The 15680-nt window shown below is 52.3% G+C and overlaps 1 protein-coding gene across 1 annotated transcript; it reads right to left on the bottom strand.

Moving 5' to 3' along the window:
• Window positions 1–208: 208 nt before the first annotated feature.
• Window positions 209–14994, bottom strand: EZH1 (enhancer of zeste 1 polycomb repressive complex 2 subunit). The gene is made up of 20 exons (XM_042836617.1): window positions 14944–14994; window positions 13342–13462; window positions 12641–12769; window positions 12316–12435; window positions 11243–11363; window positions 10558–10731; window positions 9602–9704; window positions 9190–9353; window positions 8289–8380; window positions 7596–7776; window positions 6842–7038; window positions 6336–6427; window positions 5687–5727; window positions 5075–5200; window positions 4223–4401; window positions 3533–3628; window positions 3097–3178; window positions 2868–2948; window positions 2402–2486; window positions 209–2284 (listed from the first exon to the last, which is right to left on the bottom strand). Exons 1-20 carry the CDS (start codon window positions 14952–14954, stop codon window positions 2224–2226), a joined length of 2256 nt encoding a protein of 751 aa, XP_042692551.1. The 5' UTR covers window positions 14955–14994; the 3' UTR covers window positions 209–2223.
• Between the last annotated feature and the right edge of the window lie 686 nt (window positions 14995–15680).

Raw genomic sequence — 15680 nt, 5'->3', positions numbered from 1 at the left:
TTGCAGCCTGGGCACAGGGGCACAGCTGCCCCACTGCCCCTGCCCTGCTCAGTGCCCCAGGCTCCATCACGCCGCGCTCCCCCTCCCCAGCCCAGCACTGGGGGCCCTAATAAACCTGTCCATGCCTGAGGGGAGGGTTCCTGCTGCCCCAGAAGAGGTCAATGGGCAAGGCGTGCCTTGGGTAACAGAGAGCAGCGAGCCCCAGGGGGATGTTGGTTATCGCTTTATTATGACAAAGGCTAGAAGCCACGTAAGTTTTAAAGTGCATTATAATTCACCGTCAACAAACCACAGACACAAGCCTGGCATAGTGCAGATACGGCCAAGGTGGCAGAGGACACTGAGCGGACAGTGGGGCTGGGACGAGCTGTGGGACGGAGGCAGGAGAGGGGCAGAGGGCGAAGGAGTGGGACTGGGGTACAAGTGCTGCTCCACACAGACCCAAACCCTCAAGACGGGACTGAGAGCAGGCAGGGCAGGACCACGCCTGTGCTGGGGAGGGCTCAGCTCCTGGCACAGACCCAGGGCGCTCTGCACTGGGAGACGTGCTACGGGGATGGGGCCATGCCCTGCGTGGGAGCCTCACACTTCCCAGAGCAGCAGGGCAACAGGCCCCGTCCTGGGCAAACACCGTCCTGCAGCACTGCTCCAGGCTGGCACAGGAGTCCAGCAGTGCCCAGCACCTGGCACCAGGCCAGCTGGTGGCACGTGGCTCCTACAGGACAGCCCCATCCTTCAGGCCCAGCCCCCATCCAGGGAAGAGCCAGCCAGCCACCCCTCCAGCCACACAGCCCTTCATTCTTCCAAGCTGCCCAGCACCAGGCCTGAAGAGACGTCCCTGCCCCGAAGGGCAGCAGTGGTGCGGGAGGTCTGTGGTCCCTCAGCCTGAGAGCACCCTGGGCGGCACACGGGGCCCAGCTGCCTGGCTGAGAAGGCTTAATTTAAAGTGCTTTCTTCTTTCTTCTCTTGCATGGGGTGCTAATGCCAAACCTCTCTTCGCCAAAGAACATTTCCCCCTTTATCCCCAAAGCCACGGCCAGCATCAGAATGCCAGAAGCATCCAAAGAGCCTCCCCTCTGTCAACACACACAGCAGGTATGAGTGCTGTGCTCTGCTCAAACCTCACCACTGCAACATTCAAGCAATTCTGTGCAATAAGAAAGGTTCTCAACCTGAGAGGACCCACTCTGCTGGCTCCTGAAGGGTCTGCAATGTCTCAAAGAGCCCACGTCTCTCTGATAGGGACCATTCCCACAGAGGCTGGAGAAACAACCAGCTTTCATACTGTGTGGCCAGGATGCATCTGCCTGGAGCACTGACATTCCAAGCAAAAGCTTGGCTCCCAAGCTGGATGCAGCCACAGCCAAGCAAGAGGGAGTTCCCCACACAGCCTCAGAACTGCCCCAGCCCCAAAAGACCCAGGCAGCAGAGCAGTTGCAGATAGGCAAGAACCACACAGCCAATCCACAGCCTGCCACGAGAGCAGGGCTTCCTCATGCTCCTGGGTGCGTGCTTCCTCTCGGCTCCTCTTGTGCTTGCAGCAGCACTCCTGTAACATCATCTCTAACCAGCTCAGTGGCTTCCCTGCCCAAAGAGACTTTTGCATAGTGCTGCTCTTCCTGTCCCAAGGAGCCACATGCTGGTGGTCTCTGCCCTCCAGCCTGCTGAGGCAGAGGGAAAACAGAACCCCAGTGACAGTAGCTGAGGAACCCAGGGACGTGCAGGAGTGTGGACACATCTCTATGGCTTCCAACACTGTCACTGTCCTAGCCAATGCTAGAACAGGCAGCAAAAGGTAGCACCAGAGACCAGAGGTTGTGGGACAGAGGCTGGAGGAGAATGCCAGTCCTGTCACCCTTCAGCCATACCCTCCAGGTCTCAAGTGTACTTCACTCACTCTTGTTCTTCTAACAGTTGACAGAAAATGGAAAGAGACTGAGAATTGGCAACTGTCCCAGCTGCTTGGTCCCTCCAGCCCAGGAGATTACCAGCAGCGCAAGGTGCTGGAACCTGCCCCATCCCAGGGCTGGGCAGAGCCGCTGTCCTGGTGGCAGCCACTCATGCTCCTGCCCTGAGTCTCTCTCCAGGTGTTTGGGTGGAAAGTAGCACTTGTGACACACACAACAAGGGGAGCACAGGCAGCAGTCATGTCAGCGTGAAGCAAACATGGCATTGCTTACAAGGTGCAGCAGCAAAATGTGTGGGGACCGCCTGGCACACAGCTCAGATGATATCGGTCTCCCTCTCTATGCCAACATACTTCAGGGCATCTGCCTGGCTGTACCTATAAAACAGGAAAGCCACAGCTGCTGGAACAACCTCTGTGCTCCTTGCAAATGTGCACACAAAAAGTGAGGTCAGCCCTGCCCCACAGCCCCCAGACAGCAGCTCCCTGGGTTACCGGTAATCGAAGAAGAGCTCCTCTCCCGCCTGGATGGCCCTCTTGGCAAAGATTCCTATCCGGTGGTCTCCATTCACCATCACAACTGCAACAAGAGAGACAGAACCAGAGATGTGCAACTGTAGCCCAGGTCCAAAGGTCACAGAGCACCTCCAGCCCAGTTCGACCGTGGCCAGCTGCAGAGCCAAGGCTCCAGAACTGCTGCTCAGCAGGACAGATAACATCCTAGCCTGCTCTCTAGCAGCGATCTCCCTGCAAGGTCAGAGCTGCAGCAGAGCTGAGCAGAGCCCCTAGCTGTAGGAATGTGATTTGCAGCCACGAGGAGAGTTTGCCTGTGTCCTTGATGTTCTGCAGCTGCGATGGACTCAGTGTGACTTGGGACCCAGTGAACTTCCTGTGTTCCCAGAGCTGAGTAGGATCAGAGATTTTTCCTCCACCTTGAATGGCCCGTGTGAGGATAGCTCACCTTTGGCATAGCAATTGGGGTTCACGGAGTGGTTGGCAAAGCGGATTTTATTTCCTTTGCGAGTGGCATCAACAACAAAATCTATTGAAACAAGAAAGAAGAAAACTCTGCAGTGTCCCGTAAACACGAGATTGCTGCTCACGTGACACAGGAACTCAGACCAACCCCCCAACAGCCCCTGCCAGGAAGCCCAAGCTTTTACCACCCCATGAAGCCCCCCACAAGTTACCATTGTTGAGGTTGAAGAGGAAACTTGACATGTACTTGTCATAGACCTTTCCTCGCCGGTCAGCCTCATCCTGTGAAATAAGCTGGAGAAAGAGAATGCCTTGAGAGAGCCTCAATGCCTGCAGGCACAGAAAGGACTGAAAACGCCTCCTGCCCCTCCACCAAGGGGTGGGAGCTCAACAGGGCTCAGGAGAAGCAGAAGCAATAGCTGGACTTTAAGGGACCAGCACACCCCACCTTGTGGAGAGCCTAGAGATACTAAGACGGGTCCCAAAATGGTACAAGATTCAACTGGGTCAGAGTGAGCCCGTGGCCATGACTGAACTGGGGAAGGCAAACAAGTCCCTGCTGGATCCGCTGGTGAACGGAGCACTTGCACAGAGCGCGTCCTCCCGAGCACACAGCACAGCAGCCCCAGAAAGGGCACAAACACTGACCTCACCACAATATTCAGAGATGAACTCATTCTTCTGCACAGATTCTTTGATGAAAGTCCCCCAGCCAGCAACATCTGACGGTGCCAGCAACAAATGCTTGAGCCAAGGTAAAAAGAAAACAGTTTCAGATGGCAGACCCACTAACTCTCAGCATGCAAGCAGTGCAGATATCACACCCCAGGTGTACGTGTATGGTTTAGGGCAGTGTCCAGGAGCAGCCATGCTGTGCAGGCTGCAGTCCTCAAGGTTCCAATGCCACAGGGGCAAATAATGCAGAGAAGCAAACGAGAAATCAATATCTGTCCACTGCCCCAGTGCAATGTGACACAGCTCCCTTCAGTTACATGTCACAGCATCAATAAGCTGCAGCTGCACAGTACTTAACACTGAATTTCTGCCTCTTTTATTTTCAGTCTCTTGTTCTGACCAGCAAAATTCAACTTTTCTATGGAGTTACTTTTTATACTCCCTCGTTTTCATGCATTCTCATTCATCTCCCAACTCCTGATTTTCACATCAGTAATCCATGTTCTAAATGCTATGAAAGCCCGGGGCACAGCTGCTTCTCTCTTTGATTTTTCTCACTCAGACAGCTCTGAGTGGCTCACAGCCCCTCCTATGTAGTAGGAGATCTGCTAACCAACTCTACCCTCAGGCAGCCCTTTGCCGGAGCCATGCTCCTATCAATACCTTTTTGAGACCGCGCTGGATGCTGCAGTTCTTGCAGGACACAACCTTGCAGTCCCAGTGCTCCGACGCCCCGCAGGTCAGACAGAGGTCTGGATCGCACTCCCGCACGGCCAAGTAGCACGGGCACTGCTTGGTGTTGCACTGGGTCTTACAGCGGCAGCCTGGGAAGCGATTCTGACCTGTAGAAACACAACCCGTATTTTTGCCTGACGAGACTTTTCACAGAATATGCTCTGCTATTCACACCTAGCAGAGCACAAACCTGTGCACAAAGTCCTTCCCAGCTTCATAGCAAGAGGTACTGATCTGCATCTTAGGACTAATTACATGCAGTTTGGAAACAAACGGCTCTAATAACACGAACAGGGCTGTACAGAGAAGCCTGGAGTCTGAGTTGTCTCCCCATTGCCCTCTAACCCTTTCAGCCCCAAGCTGTAACCCTAAACAAATTCACCTTCAGAAGGCCCAGTTATGTAGGCAAGTGCCGTTATCTCCATCACAGAGTGGAGAATGAAAGCACAGAAGGGGAAAAACAAGTGTGGCAGAGCAGCGACTCAGCTGACCATACATCCTTCTTTCGTGACATCAGCAGCATCACCCAGGGCTTACTGATGCTGGACACAGACATGCAGGCAAGGCACTTATCACCAGCTGCTGGGAGTTACAGGGCACCATGGACCATAGTTTTCCCTTGGACTTTATCAGACTGGTAATTGAGCTGCTGCAGATGGATCACAAAGTGAAGGCAGAAATAAAACAGGCCTTCATTCAGCCCCAGATCTGCACCCTTCCTCTGGTCTGTGTCAGGAGAGCAGCTGCTTTCACATGTGACAGTCCTAGGGTTTTCCTTACAGTCAGGGTTGCACTGGCAGAACTTCTCACAGAAATTTTGGGTCATAATGCAAGGGCAGGAGCTGTCACAGGGATGTTCAGGATGGTCACAGGGCTGGTAGTTGTACACCTGGGTAGGTGAATTATCTAGAACAATAGGAGAAATGCCAGGATTAGAAGCTGTACTTTGCAGAAACACTTGAGAGAAAGCATTCCCAGGGCTCTGAAGCAGAGCACATGCAGGTTCCCGATTTGCCTGCAGAGGGCAGGGAGCGCAGCAGTACTCAGCTCAGCCAAATCCATCCACACACAGCTCTAATTACAAACGTATGACACACATCCACCCCTGCACAGTCCACTTCACACAGACTGCATGCCAAACTTCATCCCTCCTGACTAGAGAAGGACTGCACTGCATGCACAGCCTGGCAGAGAATGTCTGCAAGGCAGCAGTGCATGCGGCAGAGCCATGGCAGCGCCTAAGAAGGCTCTGCAGCGGGGGCAGCTCACCCCCACATCACTGCAACTGCTGGGATGGAGAGCACGACACAGCATCCTGCTGTGCAAGCCAGGGCTGGAGAACCATCCCCCACCACACAAAAAATGTCTAAGCATAGCCACAGCAAACACTACCTTTCTTCAGCTGAATCTTCCTGCAGTGGGCAGCCCACAGCCTAGAAGAGAAGCAGAGATGTCAGGGGTGGGGGAGTCACAAACCTCTGCCAGGAGCAACTGGCCAGCACTATGCTCAGCACTGCCAGCTAGCACAGCAGCAGGGGACGAGCAAGTCCAGCAAGGCTGTCTGGCAGCTTCATGCATTAATAACCATCAGCCAGACACAAAGAGGTGAAAGATGAGAACGACTCAGCTACAGCTGAAGTTATTTAAGGCAAACGTGAGAGCCAGAATAATACTGTACATGCTGGATCAGCACCCAGAATGTAGGTTATAAGCCAGGGAGGGAGCTCAGGCAGAGGCTGCTGTTAGGAAAGTGTTCTAGACCTCTTACAGCAGTGCAGCATTTGCTGCAAGACAGCCGCTGCTCTGCCCTCTGCTCCGGGGCTGAGCCTGTGACTATAGAACCACACAGCTGCCCAACCAGGACAGCAACAGCAGAGACAGGGCAGGGGCCAGCTCTCAGCCAGCAGCACAATCAGCCCTGTGTGACGGAGAGAAGTGTGTGCAGATGGGAGCCAGATGCGGATTACCAGGAATGCTTTGGCACAAAAAGCAGTGGATCTGGTTGCGTTTTAAGAACAAAACAAGGCTGTCCAACACTCGCCTGTGCTTCCTTTTTTTCTTCTGGGATGGATTCATCAATTCATTCGTTGGCAGTTTTGTTATAAGTGACTCTTTCACTGCAAACTGAAAGACCTACCAAAAAACAAAAAACAACCAAGAAAAAGAACAGAAGTAAAAGCATAAAGTTCAGCGCACTCAAGCTGCCTTTACTTAAGCATAAGTGAAGCTCTGCCCCCAGTTTCATTAAGTCATGGATATCTTTGCTTTTCTCGACTGGGAAACAAGATCATCCACTTGCCAGTATTACCCAGGCCCGGGATAAAACAGTCTGAAGAAACCTAGCAGCACTGGACAGCAGCAGTACTGTAAAATAACAACAGTGAACTTCCAAAGTGTCAGTGCAACACATTCCCCCAAACAGTTTGAGGCCGAGAAGAAAAAAGAATCAAGTGAGCAGCAGCAAAGGCTTCCTTCCTTCCCCTGTGTTAGGTGCTGCCATGACGACTTCCCCTGGTGCATAGCCCAGACTAGAATGTCAGGCCCTACCTGTTTGCATGTCTTTGTTCCCAGCAGTCTGGCGATGGAGCAGAAGTTGTTGAAGTAGGTCCCATGGAAGACACGGAACAGGGACTCCTCAGCTCCTGTCCACTCAACTGGCTCCTGCTGTGCCTCTACTGCAAAGAGCTGGGATGAGGTCGGGCTCAGCTTCTGCTTGGTAGGGGTCTGACAGCGGGAGTTTGCCTCTGGAGAGAAAGGCTGATGTTAGGGACCGAGGATGAGCAAGAATGCAACTCTGCCATCCATGCTTCTGAGGGCAGCGGTGCTCTGAGGGGCCTGAGCCTGCCCTGCCCCCATGAGGCACGAGAAGCCCAGCGCCTGTCCCAGCACTGGGGAAACAGCCACCACCTTGCAAGACTGCACACAAGCCCTTGGCCTCAGTAACTCACAGGTGGGTTCTCAGCACCACAGTATGGCCAAGTGCGTGAAGAGGCACCATCCAGCAGTGCGCCTGCTGCCCGCACTCTGCTCGTGGAAAGCCAAGCAAGGTGCTCTGGGTCAACAAGGCCCCAGCAAAGAATTTGCTATGCCTGACAACAAAGATAATAACCCAAACACAGTGCAGGGAGGTACTGTATTTCCCTTGCATTTGTTTAAGGCCAGCTGAATACATTCTGTCACTAACTCATAACTCCACAGCCATTGAGCATGGACAGAGAGCCCCATGTGCAGCAGTGCCTGCTTATGGTCAACGGTCAGAGCCCTAGGTGGGAGAAGCGTGTCTCTAAGGATGATGCCATACCCGAGGAACTAGAAGCCCACTCATTGCCTGTGTCTCTGTCGCTGTCTCCCTCCCTTGTCTCAGCAACCGCAGAAGCTGGGGCATTTGAACAGGAGGCACTGACCACATGGTGCCTCCGGCGGCGCCTGCCTGAGCACTTGGACCTGGGATTGTGCAGCGCAGCAAACTCCTTCGCTCCTTCCTGCAAGCAGAGCAGAACACAGATAGGTGGCATGCAGTCGGGACACACAGAAAGGCCTTGGGAGGAGCCCTGTCCTGCTGCCACCATGAGAAGGCAGATCTGTCATCTGTGGCTACCTTCGTGGCCTTCAAGGCTCTCACAGCTGGCCGCACAGCAGATTTCCGCTTCATTTCCTTCAGCATCTCTGCCCGCATGAGCGAGCTCCCTCACCCTGTCCCTCCAGCCTGCTTTGCTGCCTCGTGCCCTGGCAATGACATCCTCCTGGCCTGCTCTGCCTCACCCTGCAGCTCCTTTTGGACAATGATACCTCAGCTAGCTGATCTGAACATAATATGAATATGCCTCCAGTAAGGTTCATATCTGGATTCATGCTTCTCCAGATTCAGTGACAGTTACAACTGATTCTGAGAAATCTCCACAAGAGTGAAGAAGACCCTCAGCCATTCTACGGAGCACAGCTGGCCAGGCCCGCTTCTTGGGGTGGTTTCAGAAGTCACAGTGCAGAAACATACCAGCCAGAGGAAACAGTCTGCTCCGCACGGATCCGGCTCAATCTTGGTCTCTCTGTTCTTTCGTTTGTACACATTAGGAGTAGCATGAAAAGCTGAAAAAATAAGTTATTTTTACTATTAGCAACAGGAGTCTTCTAACAAAAATCTTCCACCACAAAAACAAAGGACAGGGACAGCTCAAGAATGAAAGCAAGTGGGAGCAGGATGCAGCCACCAAGAGTACAGGAGGAGATCTTAGAAACAGAGAACAAGGTGGAGGACATGTTGGTCAAGCTTCAACCAGTAATGGGAACTTAGCAGCAAAGAGGGAATACTTGGGAAGTAAAATGCCACAAAAAAAAAAAAAATCTGCTTTCAGACTGAAACAAAAAGACCGCATGATCTTAATAACAGATCTTTTAATAAATAGTGGAGAGTGTCCTGTGACTTTCCAAGAGAGCCCTCAGACACAGCAGATCCAACAGCTCAACAGCATCCAAAAGACTTTGGCAGAACAAACAGCAGGAACATAACTAAGATGACGCTGTAAGCTCCACTGAAGCAACATAGCACACGGCACGTCCCAACTTCAGAAGTGTAACAATCGTGCCTTTCCCTGACGAGCTCCTGCAAACTGAGAGTGAAGTCTAATCACAGCAGCGTTTCTGGCACAAATTGCACAACGGTGAGAAAGAGGGGACTATGACACAGGTTGCTTTGCCATCCATTTGAGGAATTTAGCAGAGCTATCTTTACAAAAGGCTTCTGGGCATCTCTCAGCTCGTAAAGGCTCCACTGCAAACTCCAGGAAGCCACCAGCCTCTCAGAGCAGCAGCACAGATGCCAGAGCAAGGCCTACAGGAGCACAGAGTACAGACAATGATGCAGAGAAAAGGGATGCGCCCGGCAGGCCCGCACTTACGATGCAGAAAGCAGTCATATTTGAAGCAGCGCCGGCAGAAGAGCGTGTGGAAGGAGTGCAGGGACTGCTCCCGCTGCACCGACTTCGCGCACGGCCCGTCGATGTTGGGAGTGCACTGCGGGGGCAGCGCGTTCGGATCCGACACCTCCGTGAGCTCTCGGTACCTGCTCAACAAACACATCCCCTGATGAGCATGCTCACCTGATTCGGGACGTTGAACAGGCCTTCACTACAGATCTCATGACTCCGGTCCAGGGATCTTTAAGCTGTAATACCCAAAAGTCGTCCTTCTCACAGTCCTAAAGCCAAGTGGGCTCTACTTCCCAGCCAGAGCATAGTGCTGTTTTTTGAAACACAAATTTTAACTGCCCCCTATCAAAAGCAACAAGCAACTTAAGGAGAGATCTTCTACCTCTCTTTCATGTCATCTGGGAAGCCATATTCAGGAAACATAGAAGAAATGGCAGTGAATATCATGTCATTTGGAAACCGTTTCTTGGAACACTTCTTGTTACCTAAGGAAAAAAAGAGACAACTCCTCAGTTAAGCTGGACATGAACGTAACTTTCCTTTTTCCAGAAAGACCGATTCCAGGTGCTCTGGATTGCATTTTAAGAGACAGAAATGTGATCACACACACAACAAAATTTGTCTTGCAGCTAGGCTAAAGCACTTCCAGATGGTACTCCACTGCTTTCAAAGCAGCATAATGTATTGATTTCTTAAGGAGTATCACCATTTATTTTTACCTGGACAGGATTTACATACATTACTTTTCTACACATGCAAAAAGTCGTGGTATTTGTTCTACTCCTATCACTATAAACCAAAGATAAAACTACCAGTCAGCATTCCTAAGATCGTGCAGGACACGCAAAAATCCCACAGAACAGAGATTCCTCTATTAAACAAGAATTTCAGGTGGCGAAGGAGAGGGAAGAGGAACAGTAATACATGGAGGACGAGGCTGGAAGGGACTTGGAAAGGTCCAGCTCCCTGTCCTACAGCAAAACAGATTTACGGACAAACTTACTGACAGATGCTTGCCTGACTGGTAACCAGACTTCACAACGTCCTAAGGCAATGTCCCTGACTGCTTTGCCAATCTTACATTGCGTGGTTTTCCAGATCACTTCTCTAAATTCCTTCTTGCCACACTTTAATCTGATGACTGCTTATCCTGTCCACAGGGGACAGTGAGAACAACTATTTCCCTTCTTACAACTGCTCCGTCGGGACTTGCCAAGCAGGTGACTACTCTTAGTGACACAACAAACAAAAGTGTGAGAGCAGGAGAGCACTGGCTCCTCAGGCAAGGCAGGATGGAAACACGACCAACACACAACCAATTTCTGCCGCCAAACCCACCTTCCACTGCAATTCGTTTTCTTTTCCTTGTGACTGGCAGGTCCTCTTTTCCATCCTCCTGTTTGACTTCAGAATCATTGTGTCCTTCCTCTTCCTCATCTGAGTACTGGTTCAGGGCATTCACTAGCTCCAGGAAGACAGCATCACTGATGAGGACTGACCCTGAAATCATTTCTGAAACACAGTGATGTTAGCCACTTTGTGGGAGGGCCATGGACGTTCCTCAGCCACACAAAGCACTTGTCAACGAGAACTGTCCTGGCGATTTTGGAGGGCCAGGTGGAGTTTTAATACTTTAGAGTCCTAAGAGTGCTGTAACACTTCTGGTGATCTGAGGGCAGCTCATACAACAGAATTTTCTGCTGCATTCTGCCCTCTACGCAGTTTTATACTGAGCTAGGAAAGCATACAAGCTTTTTGCCTACAAAAACCTTCAAGTCATGGCTAGGGTCACAAGTGAAATGACAGCACTCAACTCCTCCTAATCCTGAGCCTAGAACAGAGTGGGGGATCAAAAGGCAAGACCACGTCCTTACAAACCATATCTGCAGGCACGCATTTCTGCTCTAAACGCTCTCAGATAATAGGTGGGTACTGCTACCACCTTTTGATTTCTTAACTACTTCGATATCTTACTTACAAGAAGCTGAATAAATGCTGCTAAGCGTTCACACTCCCAAATTACCTTCCTCTCCATGAACTTTCCCATCATAGTTATTAATAAGCTCTTCAATGAAGGTTTCGTCCTCTTCCTTCACCTCATCTCCCATGTAAGGGATGTTGCACAGAACGGTTTCATCTTCCACCTGAAAAGCAGTGAGATACAATTCAGTAAAACAGCACTTCCTAATTCCCAGCCAAGCTGTGTCTCTGTGACGTGTCCCTGTCCACTGCATGCAGAAAACACTGCATGAAGCAAAGGTTCAGCCTCCCCAGCTCAAATTTCATACATCTCATCACTGACATTTCAGTTATCCTATGCTATCAGAATAACTCTAACCTCAAAAAATGTATTTGATTTTAAAAAGAAGAGAACTGTATCCAAAGGTTACAGAAACACACACATTGCCAGGAACAACGAAGAGCCAAAAATGTCAAAGTTGTGGTGATTAAGGGAGTAGAACTGGAACAGTGAAGGAGGCAAAAAGGCAATTCATTCCAGGAGGAATACAGCTGAAGCTGAGGAGTGTTCTAGCATTGACTGCAGGGAGCAAGGACATTTGAATTTCATTGCAGTGGCACCACCAGGGGACTCTTTTTGCATTACAATTGCTAATGCCTTACTGCTCCACCAGTCTGCTGCATCTGGCTTTAGAAAGCTTGGACAGGCTGCAGGAATACATTCACTCCCATACTGGGCAAAGGGGCAGACTAGCAAACACTCTAAACTAAGCCACAGCAAAACCTGCACTTACATCATTCTCCTAACTACTGTGATAGAGGAACTAACCCTCAGTAGCATCCCTACAAACAGATCAGCAGGGTTATCCAATCACAAAGGAAAGGACATCAATCCCCCAGTCAGAAAAAAAAACCACTTACTGTTAGAATCCTGTGTTTTTATAATGGCTGCCCGATCAAGAAGTTGGGTGAAAAAGAACTAATGGCTGAGTAAGACAGCTTGAATGGAAAGCAGGCAACACAAATTTCTACCATGTCTTCCTGAGCAGCCATTGCTTGGAACAAGTTGTTTTAACCACTCCAGAACCACGTAACGATTACACAATAACCTCACAAAGATCTTGCATTCCTACCTACCATGAAGTTCTGCTGAAGGGGGGACCAGGAGTACATGATAGGCACCAGTGCCACTGTGTTCAGTGTCCTCATGTACAGTGTCTGGCTTGGAAATCCTGGAAAAATGCTCTCAACTGTACACTAGGATAGAAGTGAAGAGAAGAGTGGTGAGAAAAAACAGTCCCTGGGAGATTGCCACCATCACAGAAAGAAATGGCACTTCAGGACAAATATAGCAAAGCACCGTGTTCACGCATGGTGTTTGACAGTAAAAGCCTTTTTTACTTCATTTTTGCACCGTGAAAGAGTGCTAAGCACAGACTGATACTAACACAGCTCTCCCTACCTGTTTTAGGAAGGGGTGCCCGCTGACCGGCTTCATCAACTGCACTGGTTGAACTCGAAGTTTCTTCCAGTCTTCATTAAGAATTTGAGTCTTTTCATGAACCTTTGCAAAGTTGGCCACAAACAGAGCCTGAAATGAGAGAAAGAAGCACTCAACATTTTAAAATAAATTGAAGGTTTGGAACATTAACATCTCTCCCAAGATCTTGTTTCACATATCAAAATGCAGACAAGGCAGAGCATTTCAAATTGATTATACTAATTAGAAGGAATTCTAATTCAACTCAGTATTGATAACAAAACCGTGCTGAAAATTTACCCAAGTTAGCAACTTTAAATAATTCCCTATCAGAGCCAACCTGCTCCTACCTGCCACTGAGGAAAGCAGAAGAGCAAGTCACTTGAAATGCAGTCCCTTTGCACCGCAGAAGATACTTTACAAAACAGCAGACAAGAGCCCTCCCTGGCACCTTATGCAAGCATCTAGACAGGGAACTGCTCAACCCACACCAGCAGAGCCAACAATGCTGCTTTGCTTTACAGAGAGCACAAAGAGGCCACGCCTCTTCAGACACACCGTGGCTGCATCTGAAGTAGAACTTCACAGTTCTCATCAAGAATCACTCATCTGACAAAAGCTCCCATACCGCAAACTGAAGTCTATAGCAGAAATCATTCCAACCAGAGCCACTACGTCTTTACCTTTGCTCCCATGTTTGCCTGAAATCTCTTGAGCTGCCGAAGACGCATATATTCAGACTTGACTTTTCTTTTCCAGTATATAATACACTTTGATGTTGGAGGAGTGGCAATTTCCATTTTTCTACAAAAATACAGTAAGAATAAATATCAAATAACTGAAAGTATAAAGTTATAGACAAGTCCTAAAAGAAACCACAAAAACCACAAACCCAACCCTGTGGATTTTAAATGCATCACAGACTTTATTTAGGAAAAACTAATCACCTAAATCTGCACTAATCCTACTTTTGCAATAATTATAGCACAAATTGCACTAAAAAGCGTGGGGAGCGTTTGGATGCAAGCAGCATCATGGCACTATGTATGCTTTCAGGGATTCACTTGCTTCTGTACAGTCTGAACCACTGCGAAACACAGACTCACAGAATGATGAGTCAGAAAGGACCTCACAGCCCCTCCATCCTCACCCCTGCCATGAGCTGAGTGCCCCCACCAGCTTAGGCTACCCTTGGCCCCATTCAGCCTGGCCTTGGGCACCTCCAGGGATGGGGCACCCACAGCTTTCTGGGCAGCTGTGCCAGGATCTCACTGCCTCTGAGTAAAGAACTTCTTTCTCACATCTGACTTAAATCTCCCCTGTATAGTTTACAGACACCCCCCTTTGTCTTGTCACTGTCAGATCATGCAAAACGTTGCTCTCCTTCCTGCTTATAATCTTTCAATACTGTATGGCCAGTTTGTTTCCAGCGTTCCACCTCCTGTTTGCATAGGACCACACGATAACATCGGGAGCGGTGTTACGTCCAGCTCAGAACACCTCATTGCCAGGAGGCTAGGAAGGACACCACTTGTTGTGCAGGCTGCCGGAACAGCACAGCTCTTGGCTGGGAACACACAATGCTACCTGATGGAGAAGCCAAAGCTGGGTCTTCTGGCACCGGGCATGGCCCTGTGAGCCCGAGGGATGCTTCAGCTCTCATGAAGGAACCGAGCAGCTGAAAACACCGCAGCTACGCCTGGCAGAGCTCCACATCCCACGGGGTGAAGAGACCCACACAGCCCCCAGCACAGCCCCGGGGGTCTTTCCCACCGAGTCCCCGGCTCCGGCTGTAGCCGTACCCAGCGGGCCGCTCCACTCCACCCGCGGGGGCTCCTCGGGCCGACCTCTAGCCCGAATTCCCTCCATTGCCACGCAGCCCGCGGCAGCGGGAGCCAGGAGGGGGCTCGGGGGACCCCCCGGCTGCGGGAAGGCCGATGGCAGCGGAGGCTGCCGGGACGGGGACACGGCGGGGTCTGTTTCCCAAGAGCAGTGCCCCCAGGCTTCGGCCCGCTCCTGGGGCACGGCCGCCCCCACAGGCCCCGACGCGCCCCGGATGCCCCGAAGACCCCCGCCCGTGGTCCCGCGGGACCCCACGCAGCCCTCCGGAGGCCTGGATCTGCCCCCACGAGTAGCCACCGGCTCCCCCCAGAGACCCCGCTATCGCCCCAGCACCGCTCCCGACCCCGCGCTCCCTCCCGGGCCCCTCCCGCCGGGCCGGGCCGGGCCGCCCCCCGCCCCCCGCCCCCCGCAGGACCCCAGGCCCCGCCCCGCCCCGCACTCACTCCTCGGCCATCGCGCCGGGGGAGGCCGCGCTCCCCGCGCACTGCGCACGCGCTGACTTAGCCCCGCCCCTCGAGCGCGCTCCCGCCAAGTCCCCGCCCCGCCGCGTGGGCGCCGTTGAGCGGCGGTCTGTAATGGCGCGTGGGGTTCGTCCTCTCTTTTCCCGCCGCCCTCTCCCCGTGATGGCTTTGGGCCCGGCGTGCGGTTTCCTTACTGCTGCGCCGATAGCAGCGGGAAGGAAGCGCCGGCACTGCCGGGGTGTGGAAAAGCGGCAAGCGAAGTCTGTGGGCGCTGCCGCGGAGCGGTCTGGGCGCAGAGCAGGCCGACCCACAGCCCCGCCTGCAGGGGGCGCTGCGTGCCCTCCGCGGGTCGTGGCCCCAGACGCGGTGCGGCCCGCGCGGAGCCACGCGGCCACCCGGCGGTCCGGCAGCGGCCGCCGCCCGCCCTTTGTGCGTGGGAACGGGGTTGGCGCGGTGCCGCCGAGGGACGGCCGCGGCTCTGAGCGGGGCCGTGGGCCGCTGGCTGGGGAAGGGCGGTGCCGCCAGACGGGAAGCGGCTGTTTGGGGGGGACGGCAGCGCCGCTCTGCTTGGCCCGGGGCAGGAGCGGGGCTGCGGCATGGCGCTCCCTTCCCCGGCTGCTCTCCCAGCCTGGCCCCTTCCTTCCCCTCCGCCCAGCTGGCGGCACTGCGGAAAGCAGCGTGGGGAGCCTGCGGGTCCCTCGTCAGGAAGCGAGTGGGGC

The sequence above is a fragment of the Centrocercus urophasianus genome, unplaced genomic scaffold (assembly GCF_019232065.1).
Source record: "Centrocercus urophasianus isolate 14NV4802_14NV808 unplaced genomic scaffold, USGS_Curo_1.0 seq_62, whole genome shotgun sequence".
Lineage (NCBI taxonomy): Eukaryota > Metazoa > Chordata > Aves > Galliformes > Phasianidae > Centrocercus > Centrocercus urophasianus.
The sequence above is the reverse complement of the archived record's forward strand: the minus strand, read 5'-3'. Positions and strand labels throughout refer to the sequence as shown.